This window comes from Pithys albifrons, chromosome 3 (genome assembly GCF_047495875.1).
Source record: "Pithys albifrons albifrons isolate INPA30051 chromosome 3, PitAlb_v1, whole genome shotgun sequence".
NCBI lineage: Eukaryota > Metazoa > Chordata > Aves > Passeriformes > Thamnophilidae > Pithys > Pithys albifrons.
This window is the reverse complement of record NC_092460.1, coordinates 14,075,159-14,093,622: the sequence shown is the minus strand read 5'-3', so window position 1 is coordinate 14,093,622 and position 18,464 is coordinate 14,075,159. Positions and strand designations below refer to the sequence as shown.

Here is an 18,464-nt window from a genome sequence, read left to right as displayed (position 1 = left end):
CCAACATCAAACTGCCATGAAGAAAATGTCACAGGAGTATCAGCTCTTGTTCCCTCACTGCCAGGCCAAAAATCTCAGGAACAGACCACCCACCTCTACTTCCTGTAGTTTGTGTGGCAGCTGGAAGAGCAGCACAGCACATGCTTTGGCTTGAGGATGAAAAACGGGGCCACTCCTCTGGCTGACCACAAGTGCTCATTCATTCATTCATTCATTCATTCATTCATTCATTCATTCATTCATTCATTCACTCATTCATTCACACTGTCCCTCTCCTGGTGGCCTGCCAGCCATTTACCTGTCTCAGAGATTTTGGGACACTTCTTCCCTCCCAGCACCCCTCCCAGGAGCTGAGATGTGGCTACATTTCTCCCTTTGCAAGCAGGACATTGGAGACAAGCTGGAGTCGCCATTGGTGTCACCTGATTTGCAGTCAGCCCCGTATCGTCCCACTTCGCACATTTCACAGGCAGTGCCATGGAAACCCTCCTGGCATCGACACTCTCCACTGCCCTGGGTGCCATCCTGGCATTCCCCGTTCCCAGAGCACCACTGGCCTGGCTTCCCTGGGCACATCTCGCACATGTGTCCGTAGTAGCCGGGGCAGCAGACGGATCTCTGGAAAACCGACAAGAACAAGCTGGGATGAGCCATACTGTGCAGCACAGATAAGGAACAGCTTTGCTGGGGAAGCTACTCTATTCCTTTAACTATGTGATGGCCATAATTTCTGATAACACATGACAGGGTCAGCTGTGCACAGGTGGGGTGGAGTGAACACCCTTAAAACAGTGCAGACCCGTGCCCCTCCAGCCTATTTCCTGCCTGCGGCCCCACTGTGTTTCCCTGTTGGGCAGAAAGAGGTGCTGCCAGAAGGTGATTTGGTTCCAAAGCCTAACTTAACTTCTCTCATTTCTTTCTGCATCTGCCCACGGAGGGAAGAAATCATGATGGGACCAAGTGGGACAGTAGAGATGAAAAGAAACATCATCTAATAAAGGGATGCAGAAATGCTAAGTGAGGTACAAGTGCTGGCTGAAGCTCTCCATGTGAGTATTGTATGTCCTATTCCCTCTCTTACTTTCTCCTCAATCTCCCATTCCCACAAAACTTTCCACATGATGCTGTAATACCTATTAGTCCTAAAATTCACACAAACCTTCCTTTTACCATTCCCTTTTCAAGTGTTTAGATTTTCACAAAGCTGGTATGGGTTGTAACACACTTAATACAAGATGCAAGATCTGCTCCTCCCTTTGATTCAGCTCCAATTAGTCATCAGTTATTCAGGAAGGCACATGCACAAGGAAAATACCATCATTCATTCCTCATTTCCTTAGGAAACCAGACTACAAACATTCAACTCCTCTTCCTCTGCAGGACAAAACCCAGAGCAACAATACCAAAGCAGCAGATCACAATCCATCACTGTGCAGACATTCCTGCAGGTCTGTTTTTGCTCCAGTGCCCTCCATCTCCAGGATGGAGAGTGACTCCCAGCCCAGCTATGCCATGGCATAAACTCAGCCAGGACTTCAGCACAGTCTGTACTTCCATGGCTGTACTTCTGACACCCATCTTGCTTCTGTCAAAATGAAACAAAGGCAAATGTTTTTCTCACCAGAGAAACTTTTGCACAGGTGAAGTGGCAGCCAAGTATTCCTGCATCCCCAGAGCGCAACTCGCAGCGAGCGAGATTCTTGCTCCCTGGCAATTCCTGGGGGTGGAATTCACACAGACACAAAGACGATATTACAATATTTAGGCAAACAATGTACATTTTGGTGCATATGGCACTGTTCTTGTTTTGTATCTTACAGGAACAGCCCTAAACATTTGAACTGTCTAGAGCTGAGACTAATGAGGCATCTCTAAATGTGAGGTCACCACACAGAGTCAATTTTGTCACCTACCAAATCCTTGCTACACATGTCAGTCTGAATACTGAGAGAGAAGAATTGGAAGGTTTTGGGCACAGAGTAAAGCAATGAAACCTAAGAAGCCAGATGTAGCTGTTAGGCAATTCACAGCCAGCACAGAGATAAGATGCTTAGTTATTTTCCTCTCTGGAAATGTTTGTCACTCACAAACAGGCTGCAGGCACAACCAGCCCATCTGTGTGAACAAACCAATGGTCCAGGCAGGGAAATTGCTACTGGCACCCCTAAACTGGCTTTCCTCAAAGATGATATCAAAAGAGTGAAAGTTGGTAAGAAAAAAAAAGACATCTTTTCTTCCCTGCTAAGCGGAGAAACTTCATACACAGCGTGGTCTAAAGGGCTGCTGAAACTTAGGCAAATTCTGCACAGAGCCTTGTGATTCATGTCCATGTTTTTCCATATCATTCCTTTTGGTTTCTGCTTTCTCTTACAAACCTTGGTGATGGATGAGCCACAGAGGACTCAAGGGCACATTTTTTCAGGTATCAGGATATCCTCTATAGAGCAATAAAAGGACATCACACTATCTGCAAACAGTTTGTGAGATGTCACATGAATCAAAGACTCACCACAAGAACTGATCCAGGAGGACACTTGATCCCCTTCTCACACCTGCCGCATCTTGACTAGGGCACAAAGAACAGGACAAGTCACATGTGTGTCTTCTACCCATGTCACACCAAGACACTAATCCTGAATTACAGCACAAATGGTGCTGCACAGGCTGCTGGCTGGGACAAAGACAAAGATGTATTTAATTCCATGGCTAAAAACACCAAAAGAAGAGATCACACGCTACACCTTTCCTGAATCTCTGAGCTGGGCAGAGCTCTCTTTAGGCCTGGAATTCCTTCATGCAAGGCTGCACATGCTTTTTTCCTGATCTGTAGCAGGCAGACATCCCTCAGTCTGACCCTGAAATCTTCAGATGGCCAAGAGCCATGAGGTACATGCAGGCTGGACTTTGGCCATGACCCCTAGGCAGATCAGATGGCTTTTTCTAGGGGAGTCTGTGGCCATGGCATACAAGAATTGGACTGGATTCTCCTCCCACAGGTGAGTGTCTGGGAGTCCCTGCATCAGCCTGTTCCACTGTGAGAGAGCCCCAGCAAGGGAACTGAATGTGATCTGCACAAGAGCTGCAGACCTGCTGCATTAGGCACATTGAATGCGAAGCTGGCAAGTGCCAAGTCTCCAGGGTGCCCCATTTCACATGAGGCTCCTCTGGGGTCAGACCACAAGCTACTGTCTTATCCATGAGAAGAGACAAGGTGGGTTGTCTCTTATGCATCAGTTTGGTTCAGGAGGTGGATAAACCCTGTGAAATGGTCATCACCATTACCTTTTGTATGGTGGTGGTATTGGCAGTGCAACGATTCTTCTGTATCTGGAGCACCTGTGACACCCCGACCAGCATTCCATTCTTGGTCTCCAGGAATTTTCCATCCAAAGGAATATTATTGACAAACTTCTGCAAAGGAGAAGAAAACAGCAAGAAGAAAACTCCTTTTGCATGTCTTGCTTGGCAGCTGTCACAGTGACAGCAGCAAACATGCAAGGGTGTGCAAAACAGAAAGGGGTATATCCAGCCCCAGCCTTGGAAAGTGACAGGTCAAGTCAGATCCTCAAGTGGCAGAACAGTCTGCCTCCCTTACCTGGGTGCTGTTTTGGTAAAACATTAGCCAGTAGGAGAGCCCTAACATGCTGTTCTTATGAACTCCACTTCTCAAGTCTGTGGGCAAGAGCTTCTCTCCCAGTACAACGTGGTACTGCACTGTTGCATTGTCCTGAATCCACAAAAATACAGATGTTAGGACTATTTTGACTTCCTAGACTACAATTCAATCAGAGGCATGGCATAAGAAATGTTCCTACACATCTATAACAGCTAATTACCCCACAGAGCCTATCAGAGGTGACTGATCACTTTGGATGATTCTGTTACTTGATAAAACCATAAATGCTTTCTGGAATCTTTCAGAAGTCTGAAAATTGCCAGCCAGGAAGGGGAACATGCTGCGTCACCTATCCACACACTAATGTAATCAGCACTTGAAGTACCAATATTCTTTTCAGAAGAATCACCCCAGGAGATGCTCTCATCTCTGTACCACATTTCTCCCAGCTTTTAGAATCCGATATGTGTCTCCTGTCCATGATGAAACCTACTGAAGTTGTTTATTATTTGCCAGTGGACCTGTCCCTGCCCTCCCACAATACATATTCAGACTGCAAGCAAGCAGTGAGCTTACCAAATGGGTCATATTGGCAGCACGACAGTACTCCTCAATGGAATTATTTCCAGGAACAAAAATGGTGTATTTTTCAGAGGACTCGATCTTCCCAATGAGCTCATATTCCTAAAAAATATCCAAACAGAAACATTAGCAATTATTCTTATACTCACTAAAACCCAAACCACACATGACATCAGTTGCAAAGGAAATGCTTAACAATGGGATATACAAGTTCTACTCAGTCAAACACTTCAGATTGCTCACTCCTCATCCTGGCTAACATCAGTGCACCTTCTCAGCTATGACCAGGCCTTCCCTTCCCTCTGGGTTTCTCTGCCCTGTTACAGGTATGAGAGCACCTGTAGTAGACAGATCACCTTCTACTGTAATACATGCCAGTGATCTAGAGATCTAACTGTAATTATATAGCTCTTTGGCTGCTCAGAAGACCTTTCCTACAGGATTCCTCATGAATGATAGGAAACAGGTGATCTCCCTTTCCTTACCAGGCAGTCTGAATTTTGGTCCACCAGTACAGGGCAAGGTAGGAATTTGCTCACAAGCCAATTCTGACAGTGCCAGCGGTGCTCACCTCAGCTGCTTACCTCTAGCAACTCCTTGAATGTGCTGAATGAGGCCACTGCCTCGAGCTGTTCCTGCAGACCAGGAGGACTTGGTGGGATATCTCCTGGAGGCGGCAACAAAACCTGTAGAAAAAGAAGGAAAAAGTGGGCAAGAGACTTTGTGGGGAGTCATATTAAACTCCTGCCCTGCTTACAAGAGAGGCAATTAGAAAAGGCCTCATTTTACACAATTCTGCAATAGCCTGAACACTTCTGTCAGCCAAGAGAAGGGGAACTCCCCTCCTGCTTGTCCTGGAGACAAACAATTTAAACATTATACAGTGCTGCACAGGAAACATCTGTCAGGACTTGTGATAACTTGATGTATCTTTGCCTTTATATCTCTTCCTAACTGTCCAGGCATGTTTGTTCCTTGGGCCCATCACAGAGGCTGCAACACCAACCTGCTGCTACAATTGCAGTGTTTCCCAGTGTCACAAGTGCTGTCGTACCTTACTGAGGACATGGATAATGCCGTTGCTGGCAGGGATGTCAGTGACAACTATACTTGCATTCTGGATGGTTAATACCTGCAGAGGCACCAGAGGGAGAAGCAAAAAGATTAGAAATTGCCAAGCAAGTTCAAAACAAATATTTTGTTCATTCAAGGTTGCACATGGTTAGTTGGGTACAGTTTTTGAAAGAGGTCTGCCTTTGAGAGCATCAGTGTCCCATTCAGGCTCCCACCTCTTGAACAGTTAAATTTGAGATTGGTGCATGAGCATTATGTCAGAAACCCTTACACTGCTTGTGGTGTTTATCTGCCATCTGGTCTGTGGGTTGAGAGTGGGTAATTCTGGTCTGTCATACTTTCTGAGCTTTTCAGCAGTGAAGACACCTTCGAGAAAGTGGGCCCTGAAGGGAACAAAGCAGATAAAGAAAAGATTAAGGAAATATTAGTAATAACAGAGAGATAAGACTGTACCCCCCAACATTCACATCACTCACATGAAGTAGTTAAGACTGTGGTGAGAACAATGGAGAGAATTACTTGTTCTGATGCCACCTGTGTCTACACGACAGGGAAAATCTCTCTCTCAAAATACATGAAAAATAAACCCACTTCCCATGGCATGTGGTCTGTTATGTCTCAAATGCCTACTAAAATATTTGCCTGCTAGATATTTAAGTCTGCTTTTGTATTTATCTCAAGATAATTCCTTATTGGTCAGGTACAAGCAGAAATCCAGTTTATGGCTCCGTTACTGTCGTTTGGCCCCACAAAGGAAAGGCTGGAGGCTCCTCATACCTGACTAAAAATGGTAGCATGTAGGGGGTCAACCAGAAATCTTTCTCAGTGTTGCTCAAGCTCTTGATAGCTGCCTCTGATGGCACCAGGACAGTGACATTCGTTCCTGCTGGGATGCTGAAGAGAGATTTCTGTTGTCCAAAGCACAAAAATGAACAAGTAAGACACGTCACTGCCAGATCTATACTGCAAAATACAACCAACAGCCATCCCACTCTCTCAATCCTGTGAAAAGGACGTGTGGGAAGACAGCACATGTTCCACAGCAGCACAGCAGGCTCTCCTGGCTCTCCCAGGCACGATTGCCAAGGGAAACCTTGCTTTAAGCCTCAGTTTTGTACTGCAGTTACCCTTCAAACCCACTCAGTCATAGCCATAAACCCTTTCTGAACACTCAACATCACTCTTGGGGGAGGAACCCAGATTATTCCTGGCAAAAGCAGTGTATGCAGCAGCACAGGTGAGCTCACTTAAAGGCCATCCATCATGGTGTGTTTACAGCCTGGGAAGTGTTTCTGTTATTCACCCATACCAGAGACAGGGAAGCAGTAACAAAAAGAACAAACATACAGTCTAACTTCTCAAAGTATGTTCTTCTGAAAAATAGCATTATAATGCTACCCCTTCCTATTTTCCTTCTGTGTTTTTTGATGGCCAGGAGTCACAGATGGTACAACCATGAAAATTCAGTGTAACAGAGCCCCAGCTTCCTCCTGTGCTAGAAACAAGGCCCCCAAAACACACTTAGGACCCTCACCTCGCCACAAACTCCACAGCTTTTCTATACACCTGCTTGAGAAAAATTTCTCCTTCACTGCTTTTTTGTTTTACTGTAATGAAGAAGATAAATGGAGTTGCTGTTCCTCCAAGAGCAGTGTTCACAAACTTCACCTCTACAGAGCTCACCTGTGTGGGCTTCCCATGGCTGTTCTTACCTTAACCCAGTCATAGAAACCCGCAAAGTGGGAATGCCTGGCCAGCTCCTTCCAAAGAGAAGAACAGAGAAGTTACCCCTGCTGAGCACAGGGTGCAGGGCTGGGAGACTCAGGGTCAGGGATAGGAAACCTTTGCAATATCAAATCTGGTGATAAAGACTTAGATATTCCTCTCACTTCACAACCATTACAGGCACCACATATTGTGAGGAGACTCCTAAAACCAGATTTCAGCCATTGAACACATATTCCCAGATAAACAATTTACAACTCATCTGCAATTACTCCTGTTTACCACAGACAGGGATTGAATCCACAATGGCCTTTGATATTTCTAATGACACAAAACAGACCTGGCAAGCTCTGACCTGAAAAACTTTCCAAACAACAAAGAAAAGATGACTTATTACACAGGACAGGTGCACTCTGCACAGGGGTGAATCAACTTAGAGATTATTGCCAATTTTTTCACTGGCAATAATTGGCCTTGGCATCAGTTCTGTCCCTGTGGCCTTGGAATACACATGTGCTGTCTGGCTGATGCTGGGAGAAGGAGTCAACTCAGGTAACAGAGAAAAGTAAAGTGAGAGCAGAGTCAGTTCTCTCCAGTCTCAAAAGGACCTCAGACATTTGCTTTTCACTCACTTGCAGAATGTCCCCATAGCATGTCATGGCATCCCCCATGTAGCCTGGAGGGCAAAAACAGGATCTCTCTCCTCCACCAAGGGGCATACACGTAGCCTGGAAACGAAAGGAAAGGGGAAATCAGAGAGCAAACACAGGTGATGCATTGTTACACCTGTCTCAGAACTGAACTCTGGCTTCCACAGCCTGGGCTAGAGCAGCACACACAGGCACCTTCCTCTTGTTGTCTTTATGGTGGCACTGAATGTGCATCTCACATCACACTAAGCCCAAGTTACAGCTTTGGTTGTGTGAACTCACAGAAGTCAGAGGATCCACCTTTACAGCACGTCAGTGTCATGACTGTAAGATGACATAACATAAAATCTTGGAATTCCCTCAACGCCATGTCTGCAAAACCTCTGTCAGGGAGCAGATGAACCTCCACTACCGTGCCAGCCCTGGGACAGCTCTGTATCTACTCACCAATTCGTGGCAGCCACCGTTGTCCATGAGGCAGGGGTCGATTGCATCACAGTTGTAGCCATCCCCAGCATAACCCCTCTTGCAGACACACTTGCTCTGTAAGAAACAGACATTTCATTTTATAGACCTATCAGAGTGTCCTCATTTACTACCCAAAAAGGTCTATGGCAGCCAAACATTCTTAATTCCCAAGTTTTCTTCCTGGTCCCTTAAGACCTGGAAATGTGGAGATATCTCCTTAGCAGAGCATCATCCTCTCTCACAGCACACACACAGCTTGGTTACTCGAGTTCACTGATCCTTTGCACTGCTTGACTGTGGGGTTCACTCCAAGATAATGGTTTCAACTTTTATTCCCATTTTTTCAGAGAACAACACAGATTTCATGAATGGCAGAAAGATGAAAGGAGTTAATTTCAAAGCTTCCTGCTTTCAAGAGAGCTCAGAGAGCCCTTGCACATCTCACCTCACTAAAATCTGCTAAAGATTTGGTACCTATTTTCAGCACATTGTGCAACACTCCCCTTGCTCAGTGGGGAGAAGCACCTTGAGAAGCAGCACCCTGAGAAACCACCTCTCCTGTGGGCCTTTCTCCTGGCTCAAGATGCCTTGCTCTTGGACCAGCTCCCTCCACAGACCATCTGAACAGTTGCACATGCTTATCAATCCTGTGATTTGGGAACTGGGAACAGGGGAAGGCAGCAACTGATGCCTCATCCCAAGCTGTATAATAAAGTTTAGTCTCTTCCTTTGCTGCATAGAAGTCTCAGAGTGGAGCAGCAGCCCCGAACCCACAGTGCATCTCACAAGCCTGTGCACAGTGAGGCTGTAGCTGTTTCTGGCAGCAGACAAGTAGGCTTTGCTGCTGGCCAGCCCAATTTTCACCTCTGGCAATCCAAGGCCATCTCAGAGCAGATGAGGAAATGTTAAGTCCCCCATCAGGCTGCTCAGCTTTGCTTATACCTGTCCAGGGCCGATGTAGATGCAGTCAGCGTTGAGGTGGCAGTTCCCTCTGCTCTCCAGCCTGCAGTTGTCTATGGCCACACACACCTTCCCATCCCCAGTCCAGCCCACGTTGCACTGGCAGGTGGCAGTGCCAGGGCCTGTACTGGTGCACAGGGCCTACAGGAGAAGGGAGAGAGAAAGAAGTACACTCAGCAGAAGGGAGAGAGTGCAATGAAAATACAGCAACAAATCTCCTTCCTCACACTGAATTTCTGAACGACCAGCACTAGGGATGGAAGTATCTTCTCCACGAAAGTCATAGAAAACTTCATAAAAAAGTGATTCTGGAAACATTTTGTTTTGAGAAAGGCAGACACTTGTGCACAGAGTGGTTCAGAATTCCCAGGGCATTCATTATTATTCTGTAAAGATTTGCCATTACAGAATAAATATTTCCTGAAGAGGAAGACCACAATCTCTCAGGAAAGACCCACCTTGTGCCCAGTGGTACATCCTATATCCTTCTACATGTCCCCATGTCTTCCTCTTGCTGAGAGGTCTAATTTATGACGAGGTCTGACTATTTGGCAGTAATTATCATAAAACACCACAGTTTTTTACTATGGATAATAATGTAGCATTGATGGTTGCTGGAAATATGAGTAGGAGCTCACAGCTAAGCTACAGTCTGAACACCACAACAGAGAAGCTAAAATTATCTCTACAGCTAATCTTGGTAGCTGCCAAAATATCTGGTGCAAACCAGCCAAACTCTCCTTGGAGTGTCACATTTTGGCACCAATTCAAATGATTGACATCTTTACAATGACTATGTCAAGGCACTTGTTATTCCATCTGATCTTACAGATAGGGGAATTTAGCACACAAAGTCTCTAACAGTTCCAGAAATCCTGGATCCCTGCTCTGATTGACAGGAGCTGCTCTCCACATTTCACAGTCTGACCCCACTTACATTCTGTGAACAACCTCCCCGTTCTGGCTGGCTGCACAGGTCGATGGGCTGGCAGGAAAACCCATCACCTTCGTATCCATCCATGCAGGTGCACCTTAAAAGTATAAGCACAAAAGGGACACAGGTGGAGCAGTCCCTCTGAAAGCCAGCAGAGAGCAAAGAGGCAGCACAAGCCTCTCAAGCAAGGAAGAACCTGACTGATTTCTAGCAGCTTGGCTGAGTTACTCACACAATCCTGTGAGACAAGTACACAGACACATACACACAGCCAGGGGCACAGAGTGCCTGTTCAGTGACAGTGTACAGTGACAATTGTGACCCTCAGGGTGCTTGCCAGACAGACTGACCTTGCAGTGTCGTTGAGGCTGCAGACAGCGTTCTGGTGGCAGTACTGGGACAGCCCACTCGGGCCACAGTTCTTGGATGTCCTGTCACAGAACTTCCCAGTATAGCCTTCCTTACAGGACCACGACTGACACACACCCCCACTGCCAGGCCTGTTGTCACAGACACCATGGACACAACCACAGTCTGCCAAGAACATGGAGTAAGATCAGTAAGTACAGAAAGTCCAAAATCCACCACAGTGAAGATGTTTTGTAGATTCTCAACTTTCCTTCACAACCTCAATTATCACCCCATTTGGTTTTGACAGAGGAACATCTGCTGAGAGACATCCATAATAACTCAAAACCTGGCCAGGGAACAGATCCTGGATCCATGATTTTTACAGGCTGTAAGGATAGGGTCAAATTTAGGCAATCAAGCTCAAGGCCATTGTCAACTGTCTTTTGCTTCCTAGCAGGAGAGATCTAAATCAAAGTCCTATACCTACATGTGGTTGATGTTTGCAAAACCTCCATCAACATTGTCATATCAAACATGTTTTCTCCACTGCTGTTTGAAGGGACACCTATGATGACATTGTCACTTCTTTCCTCACACTGGCCTTGCCAGCAGGGAATCCAGGATAAATGAACCTCCACTATATCCTTGTCTTACATTTTCCTCTGGTGTCTCCATCAGAGCTACCAACCTTGGTCACAGTTCTCGCCGTGCTTGTTGGGGTCAGCACAGATGTGGCAGGCTGTTCCTTTGAAACCCTCAAAGCAGTGGCAGTTGCCATTCCCCTGTATGCCATCGCTGCACTGGAAGGGAAACAGAAAGGAAACCAAAGTGATTGAAGCTCAGGGAATCAAAGCCAAGGCACTGATATCCACCAAAGGCACTTTGATACTTGCAGTAACAAACAGGACTTTGAAGAGTGGTGGTAGTAACACAAAATTCCACATAGCCAGAGCTGTCCCCAACAGCCACGGCCTGATTCACATTAGAGCTCAAGAATGAAAAACCCACTGAGTATGTGCCATTCTCTCTGGATCTTCTGCTTCCACCACTGCAGCCCTAGACCACAAACTCTGAATTGCACTTATCTACAGCTACATTCTCAAACCACACTGATGGAACTGCTCATTGCAACACAGCAGGATCCTTCACACTTACATTTCCCCGGCCATAGCATGGACTGGAAAATCCCCCTGGGCATGGCATGCAGTCTGGACCAAAGAATCCTTTGCAGCATCCAGGTTTCTTAAACAAAAGCAAAAGTAGTAAGGTATGACATGACTTAACAAGAACTGCCTGGAGTCATCCTGTCCTCATAATTCTGAAATTCTGCTCCTCATCTCTGCCATGGACTGAAATGGACTGCCACCTTTGGCATCCATGTTTTTAGGAGCTCCTGTACTTATTTTTCACCAATACCCTGCTTCCTGCTCACAATTTGTTCTTCTCAGAATAACCACTATTTTCTACTCTCTCTCTCTGACTCAAACAAATAGGGTCCATGTGAGTTTTTAATTCTTTTATAGCCCACTCACTCCTTCTTTATCCTTGCCCAGACTGCATCCTTTGGAGGGATGCAACAGTCCTGGACCACAGGCCTTGTCACAACTCACTAATGGAAGGACAACCACAAGACAAACAATCAGCAGTATTTTGTGAAACACCCACAAATCATTCCATACAGTTGGCACTGTGAGAGCTCTGGAGCTGCAGACAAACACGAGGTCCATAAATTCCAACTTTCCCAAACCATCTGACAATGGTTCATAAACAGGATGCAATCACTTCACAGCTCACAGCACTTTCTCTGTGCTCAGCTTCCTTTGGGAGAAATGCTAAAGCTGGGACACTCCAGTCCACGCCGCCCCATTTGTCTCATGGCTTCCTGCAGCTTGGCTGGTCACAACTGGGGAGCTTTATTTTGTTTATTTATTGCCCTCAGGTTTAACTGAGCTGTTCTCTAACATTTGCAGCAGGTTGGTACCCTGTGCTCTCTCTGACAAAGAAAAGCAGGTGGCTACTTCATGTGATGGTCCCATCCAACCCTCTCAGCTCAAGGAGTCAGAGCTCTTCCTAATGAATGAGAAAGCAGAGCTGAGCCCCTTTCCAAGGGGATGTGGTTTTCCATTACACTCACCGTGATGGTTTGATTGCAGTACCTGGCGCACCCTTTCTTCAGGACATTCAGGCCTTGGGGGTCATAGATGTAGACACACTCTTTTGGCAAGAGCGTTGGTTCCTGTAAAAACCAAACAAGCCCTCAGCACTGCAACTTTCCCCTTTGCTCTTTTTGCTGCAGAGAGCAGCTATGCCTATCTCTGAGCTGAGGGAGTTCACTAAGGAGCCAGGGGGAACACAATGCAGTTATGGCAGGCCTGGATGAGCAAAGACACACAGTGGCCTCCTCGTGCTCCCAGCAGTCCCCAGGTCTGGGCCACGGTGCTGCCCTTTAGTTATAACAACAGTATCTGTGATAAGGGAGATAGCAGGAGTAGGGGGACAGGGTAGAGACAGCGGGGAAGGAAGGGAACGAGAGGATACAAGGGGGACAAAAGGGTGGGGGATGAAATAAAGGGTAAGAAAGGGGGGCAGAAAGAGATAGAAGGAGGGAAGGGAAGGAGTGTTGAACAGAGGTGGATAAGAGGAAATGAGAGAGTGTGTAAGGGAAGGAAAACAAGTGAGGTGAGACTTACAGGGAGGGAAGTGAGACAGAGAGAATAAGACAGAGAGGAAAGGGCTGTAAATAACTAGTGGCTTGTCATGGAATTAGACACAGGCAGAACTGGGCTCAAATGATTCCTGCTTCACCTGCTTCAGTCAGGGAGGAAAGCATACTGAGCAGTTAGTGGGCGACAGACGGGGCTCACAGAGCATGGATATATGGGGAGTACACACCATCTAACAAGCCTCTTTGCTGGTTGCCTTTCCTGCTCTCTATTTGAAAGTGGCTTGGGTTAGAAACTGTCTATCAGTGTCATCCTGCAAAGAAGAAATTACCAAAATAATCACAAATATTTACCATTTCCTCGCTGCCAGGTGGGCAAACGCTGGTGTTGAGGGCCTCACAATCCACACAAGAACCCTGTTAAGAAAAGAAGAGGTAAAAATTTAATCTTCTCAGAGCAATCCCTTTCCCATGCCAAGGATGCTACAGAGCTACTGCTTGCAGATAGATATATCCAGAACATCACAACATGTATCTGAAATATTCCTAGGAAGCAGTTTCCACACTCTGAAATGGGCTAAGTTTATCACTTCAATGACTCCTTTGTCACAAGGAGATGCATGCACATATCTGCAAGATGGGGCTGTCTCCATCCACCCTGAGAGTCTGTCAGCCACCAGACATGTTGCTAGGCTGGAAAACACTTTGGGCACCCACTCAGCAAAACTTATGGAATCAGGTTGCTATGTGGAACCTCTGGCCCCCTGGGATTAACTGTCTTTCTCCAAAATCCTTGCCTATTCAGAACCTCATCTCCTTTCCTCAGTAACCTACCAATGATCAAACTGGGGAGCAACCACCTCAAATCAGGTATATGAAACTGCTCACGTGATAATATCACACCAGCATTTGTAGCTCCTGCTACTGAATGTCAGGTTCCTTTCCAGGCTACAGGACACCAGTGCTGACAGAGATGGGAACAAAGCACTGTCAGCTGAGTTAGCAACTCTAGTGTGAAGAAGATCATATAAAGCCTCATGAAAAAGGCAATTGTACTCAGAAATCTAAGGTAGGATGGATGCATGGAAAGAATAGCAACCTGTAAGGAACATTTGTGATTACCAGGAAAGTGGTAGCACTGATGGTGCTGACAATGCCAAAGTTTACATCAAGGGAACTGTGAGAGAAAATACAATTCCCAAATGCAATCACACAGCCTGCTTTTGTCCCTCCAGGTGAGTGTGGGGCCCACAGCAAGCACCAGATGAGAATGGGAGAAGCTGACTTACGGTCACAATTTTATGTTGCTCTTCATTGCATCTGTGAGGCAAAATGGGAATTATTGAAGGAGGGATGAAGATTCCATCCAAGGTGTGAATAATACCATTTGATGCCACAATGTCTCGCATGTTTAAGGGGATCCCTGATTCGTCCATCAGAATTCTTCCCTGGTGCAGAAACACAATTTTAGCCTATTAGAAAGCATCAACCACATAAAGCCAATGCAGGAAGCAGATGGTTCACAACATCAAGGGCAACCACACAAGTGGTTAAGCCTCTTAGTGGAGTCACAGATTGGATGATAAGAAGCAAACTAATTCAATGACCTCGTTTAAGTCTTATTTTTTAAGCAGAGGAGGAAGCAGAGATGGACTGAAACCACGTTGTTCAGAACCACATCCAGACTTTCTCGTAGCACAGGAGGGTTTTCCCAAAAGGGTTTTGATTCACACTTACATCTGCACTGATGTTGATGGTAAGTATCTGGTTAGCCATAGTAACAATTTGTGGCATCATTATCAGTTTCTCTACAGTCACCTGAAATAAAAACACAAGGGGATGGTACCAGTGAAAACACGGTCTTTTCACTGGAGCTTACAGAATTCTTCCATGATTCCTGTCACTTGAAAAACTTCTCAGGGGGACTTAACATTTACATTTCATGAAATACCTTAAAAACAAACAACGGGTCAGAGGGACATCCAGGACTTTGTGTGAATTGTTTGCAATAATACAAACACAGCAGTGCTGGTGGCAGCTGCCTTGATTTTCTTTGTGTAGGAGTCCACAACAGCTGAAGTAAAGTCTCACTAACAGTGTCTCTTACTAGTACAGCTGCAAGTAGGGTCAGACTAATAAGGGGGATTTTCCAGGACATATTCAATAAACAATGAAAGTTCAGCCAGAAACGAAACAGAGAACATATTTTGACTTAATAAATAAGCCTAAGGGCAGAAAAAAAAAAGTAAACTGCAGCTTCTATGCTGGAAACTTAATGATTTGAGAAAAGAGAAGTTTTGAGAACCAAGACAATTATTTCTGTGTCCTGCAGCAAAATCTGCCAGCCAGTATTTCCATCATAAAGGCCATCCAACTAAGGAGCACCACCACTTCAGAAAACTTCAGAGTTTCTTGATGGAGAGCACAGCTGTCCCTTTTAGCAACATGGTAAACATTTTGCCTCATCAGATCCCGAATCACATCTCTGCTTCTCCAGGAGAGGTCCAAGAAGTAGCAGCTGAAGCCATCAACACTGTGACCTCTGTGCCAAACTAGACAGTTGATAATGTGCTGGTCTAAAGGAGCCCAGTTATCTGGAGCCAGAGCTGCTGCCTTACCGCTGCTGAAGTGTAGATGTGATGTTTCACCAGCTCCTGAAGCTTATTTATGCCCTGAGGAAAGAAGACAACCTCAGAATTAGTTACTCTTCAATGCTCAGAAGTAAGAAGAGGCAACTACATTTTGTTTTGACCAGGGACTGTCAATGCCAATGTCTATAGCAGTGAATTCACCTGGTGAATAAGTTCCTTCATCTCCCCCTACCCAAAGCCAGGGTGAGGAAAGAAAGCCAAGCACCAGATTTAAGCAATCTGGGTAACCATATTTCTCACTGCAGCTTCCATCAGCATCCACTTCTCTCCCAGAGCTTAACAGAAACTCAAAACTTTCTGGTTTAGCCATCTCCAGGAAGAACAATTTCCAGCAATGACCAGATACGTTGCACAAGCCATTCCAGCACAGCTATGAGCTCTCACCTCTGTGAAAAGATAAATGAGCCTCCCATCTCTCAGCTTATCCACACCATCATTGCTGGGCACAAACACAGTAAAGGGGCCTGGGCCATCCAGGATTGCAGGCAGGCCACAGTTCTGCAACAAAAGGAAGGGATTTCATTGTGAATCTAGCAAGGCTTAGTGAAGAGGGTCCTTCAGGAAGGGAGGGGCAACACTAAGCAACATACTACAGACAGAGCTATTGAAAACCATTGAGATGCATTTAAATGTTGTTCAAAATGGGCTGATTCCAATGGAATGAAGTTCAACAAGGCCAAGAGCAGGTCCTGCACTTTGGCCACGACAACCCCATGCAGCGCTCCAGGCTGGGCACAGAGTGGCTGGAGAGCAGCCAGGCAGAGGGACCTGGGGGGACTGAGTGACAGGAAGCTCAACAGGAGCCAACAGTGTGCCCAGGTGGCCAAGAAGGCCAAGGGGATCCTGGCCTGGATCAAAGCTAGCGTGGCCAGCAGGCCCAGGGCAGTGACCCTTCCCCTGGACTCTGCCTTGGGGAGGCCAAACCTTGAGTGTTGTGTTCAGTTCTGGGCCCCTCAGTTCAGGAAAGAGATTGAGGGGCTGGAGCGGGGCCAGAGAAGAGCAACGAGGCTGGAGAAGGGACTGGAGCACAAGTGCTGTGGGGAGAGGCTGACGGAGCTGGGGGTGTTTAGCCTAGAGAAGAGGAGGCTCAGAGGTGACCTCAGCACTGTCTAGAACTACCTGAAGGGAAGTTCTGGCCAGGTGGGAGTTGGTCTCTTCTCCCAGGCACTCAGCAATAGGACAAAGGGGCATGGGCTCAAGCTCTGCCAGGGCAAATTGAAGTTGGAGAGCAGAAAACAATTATTTGCAGAGAGAGTGCTCAGGCATTGGAATGGGCTGCCCAGAGAGGGGGTGGATTCCCCATCCCTGGAGGTTTTTCAACTGAGATTGGCCGTGGCACTGAGTGCCATGATCTGGTAAAGGGAGTGGAGTTGGACCAAGGGTTGGACTTGATGATCTCAGAGGTCTTTTCCAACCCAATCGATTCTTAAAATTCCCCCCAAGTCAGCAGCAATTTTTGTGCAGCAGCAATGCCACATCTTTCCAGACACAAACTTCCTTACCTCCAGTATAGTTTCAAATCTACTGAAGATCTCCATGGAAGCAAGGATCTCACCAATGGTTTTCTGCAAGAAGACACAAGGAGGGAAAACATGGCTGGAGATGAAGTGAGGTCTGAGCACACACTGGAATGCCCAGCTTGTGGTTTGCATGTAAAGATCTCCAGGAGACCATCACCCTCAAAGAGATGGGCACAATCAAATCCATGTGAATACAACAGAACAATTGATACATCACCTTCAGGGCACTTCAAGAGCTACTAACACTCTGAACTCCAGCAGCTTTTTAAACACACAAAATACAACCACAATAATCCATAGTCTGTTTTTATAGATTAATTACAATGGTATAAAGCAAGGGCAAAATTTTACCAAATGCAAGAGACTGTGTCATTCTCTGAGTAATTTTTTGCAAGAAGGTAGGACGTAATGGGGCCTGCTTTCTGCATATAGAAAAATATAAAAATGCTCTGGCTTAGCAATGCAGTAGCCATGGTAAAAGCTTCTCCCAGCTAACAGGGAAAAGTATTTAGCAGAACTTGACCCTGAAACTCCAATCCAGTGTCTTAAACTCAAGACAAGACCTCCGAATGCAAAAATCTAATGATTATTTGCCCCCATTTTAAATATTTTGAAGGCAAAGACAACCTTTTGAATATAATGTCAAAATGCAGTACAGAACAATTAAAGAAAATCTTAAAAATTTGGGTTTTATGTGAAAAATGTTTTTCAATGTTTATCCTGTAAGATACAACTTAAAAAGAGCTCACTTGCTTTGAAGAGAGTGATCTCACTCATGAAAGTAAAATACGTATCCAAGCACTGTAAAAGCATCATTGCAAGATCTTTATCTGGATTATGCAGTGCTATTAGCTACTTTTAATGACATTTTAATAGTTCCTAACAGGCCTTACCAGGAGCTGAAATAAAAATAAATAACCTTTTCCCTTTAAAAAAAAAGACTCCCTGATGTGGAAGGTCAATGACGAAAATTGCTTTTTTTTCTGTTTATTCTGCTGTCCCATAAAGGAGAAGAAATACAAATACCTGTGGATTGCTCAGGTTGTCAGTGCTGCGTTTTTTCCTCATAGTGTTAACAACGTGCATGATGCCATTGGCTGCTGGCAGGTTGGACTGCAAAATGTTGTACAGTTCCCCCGGCAGGTCTTGGTATCGAAATGATTTGATGTATGCCTGGATAATAATACAGGGTTATTTTCTTGTGGTGTATCTGTGTTATCATGACAGATCTACAAATCAGTGCTCTGGTCAGCAAGGCACAACCAGATTTA

At 45.7% G+C, this 18,464-nt stretch overlaps 1 protein-coding gene across 3 annotated transcripts in view; it reads right to left on the bottom strand.

Annotated features, from left to right (window-relative positions):
• The window catches only part of STAB1 (stabilin 1), a 57,164-nt gene that overhangs the window by 19,525 nt on the left and 19,175 nt on the right, over nucleotides 1–18,464 (bottom strand). For all 3 annotated transcript variants that reach the window (XM_071550528.1, XM_071550527.1, XM_071550529.1), the window contains 26 exons: nucleotides 18,220–18,366; nucleotides 17,176–17,238; nucleotides 16,058–16,171; nucleotides 15,641–15,694; nucleotides 14,760–14,840; nucleotides 14,312–14,470; nucleotides 13,377–13,439; nucleotides 12,495–12,596; nucleotides 11,516–11,602; nucleotides 11,049–11,160; nucleotides 10,360–10,543; nucleotides 10,013–10,106; nucleotides 9,058–9,216; nucleotides 8,095–8,190; nucleotides 7,630–7,725; nucleotides 6,985–7,032; nucleotides 6,050–6,180; nucleotides 5,544–5,655; nucleotides 5,253–5,330; nucleotides 4,783–4,884; nucleotides 4,193–4,300; nucleotides 3,596–3,727; nucleotides 3,283–3,411; nucleotides 2,510–2,566; nucleotides 1,622–1,717; nucleotides 423–618 (listed from right to left, as the gene is read on the bottom strand). In XM_071550528.1, the coding sequence (XP_071406629.1) occupies nucleotides 423–618; nucleotides 1,622–1,717; nucleotides 2,510–2,566; nucleotides 3,283–3,411; nucleotides 3,596–3,727; nucleotides 4,193–4,300; nucleotides 4,783–4,884; nucleotides 5,253–5,330; nucleotides 5,544–5,655; nucleotides 6,050–6,180; nucleotides 6,985–7,032; nucleotides 7,630–7,725; nucleotides 8,095–8,190; nucleotides 9,058–9,216; nucleotides 10,013–10,106; nucleotides 10,360–10,543; nucleotides 11,049–11,160; nucleotides 11,516–11,602; nucleotides 12,495–12,596; nucleotides 13,377–13,439; nucleotides 14,312–14,470; nucleotides 14,760–14,840; nucleotides 15,641–15,694; nucleotides 16,058–16,171; nucleotides 17,176–17,238; nucleotides 18,220–18,366 (2,800 nt within the window). The remainder of the gene's footprint in view (nucleotides 1–422; nucleotides 619–1,621; nucleotides 1,718–2,509; nucleotides 2,567–3,282; nucleotides 3,412–3,595; nucleotides 3,728–4,192; nucleotides 4,301–4,782; nucleotides 4,885–5,252; nucleotides 5,331–5,543; nucleotides 5,656–6,049; nucleotides 6,181–6,984; nucleotides 7,033–7,629; nucleotides 7,726–8,094; nucleotides 8,191–9,057; nucleotides 9,217–10,012; nucleotides 10,107–10,359; nucleotides 10,544–11,048; nucleotides 11,161–11,515; nucleotides 11,603–12,494; nucleotides 12,597–13,376; nucleotides 13,440–14,311; nucleotides 14,471–14,759; nucleotides 14,841–15,640; nucleotides 15,695–16,057; nucleotides 16,172–17,175; nucleotides 17,239–18,219; nucleotides 18,367–18,464) is intronic.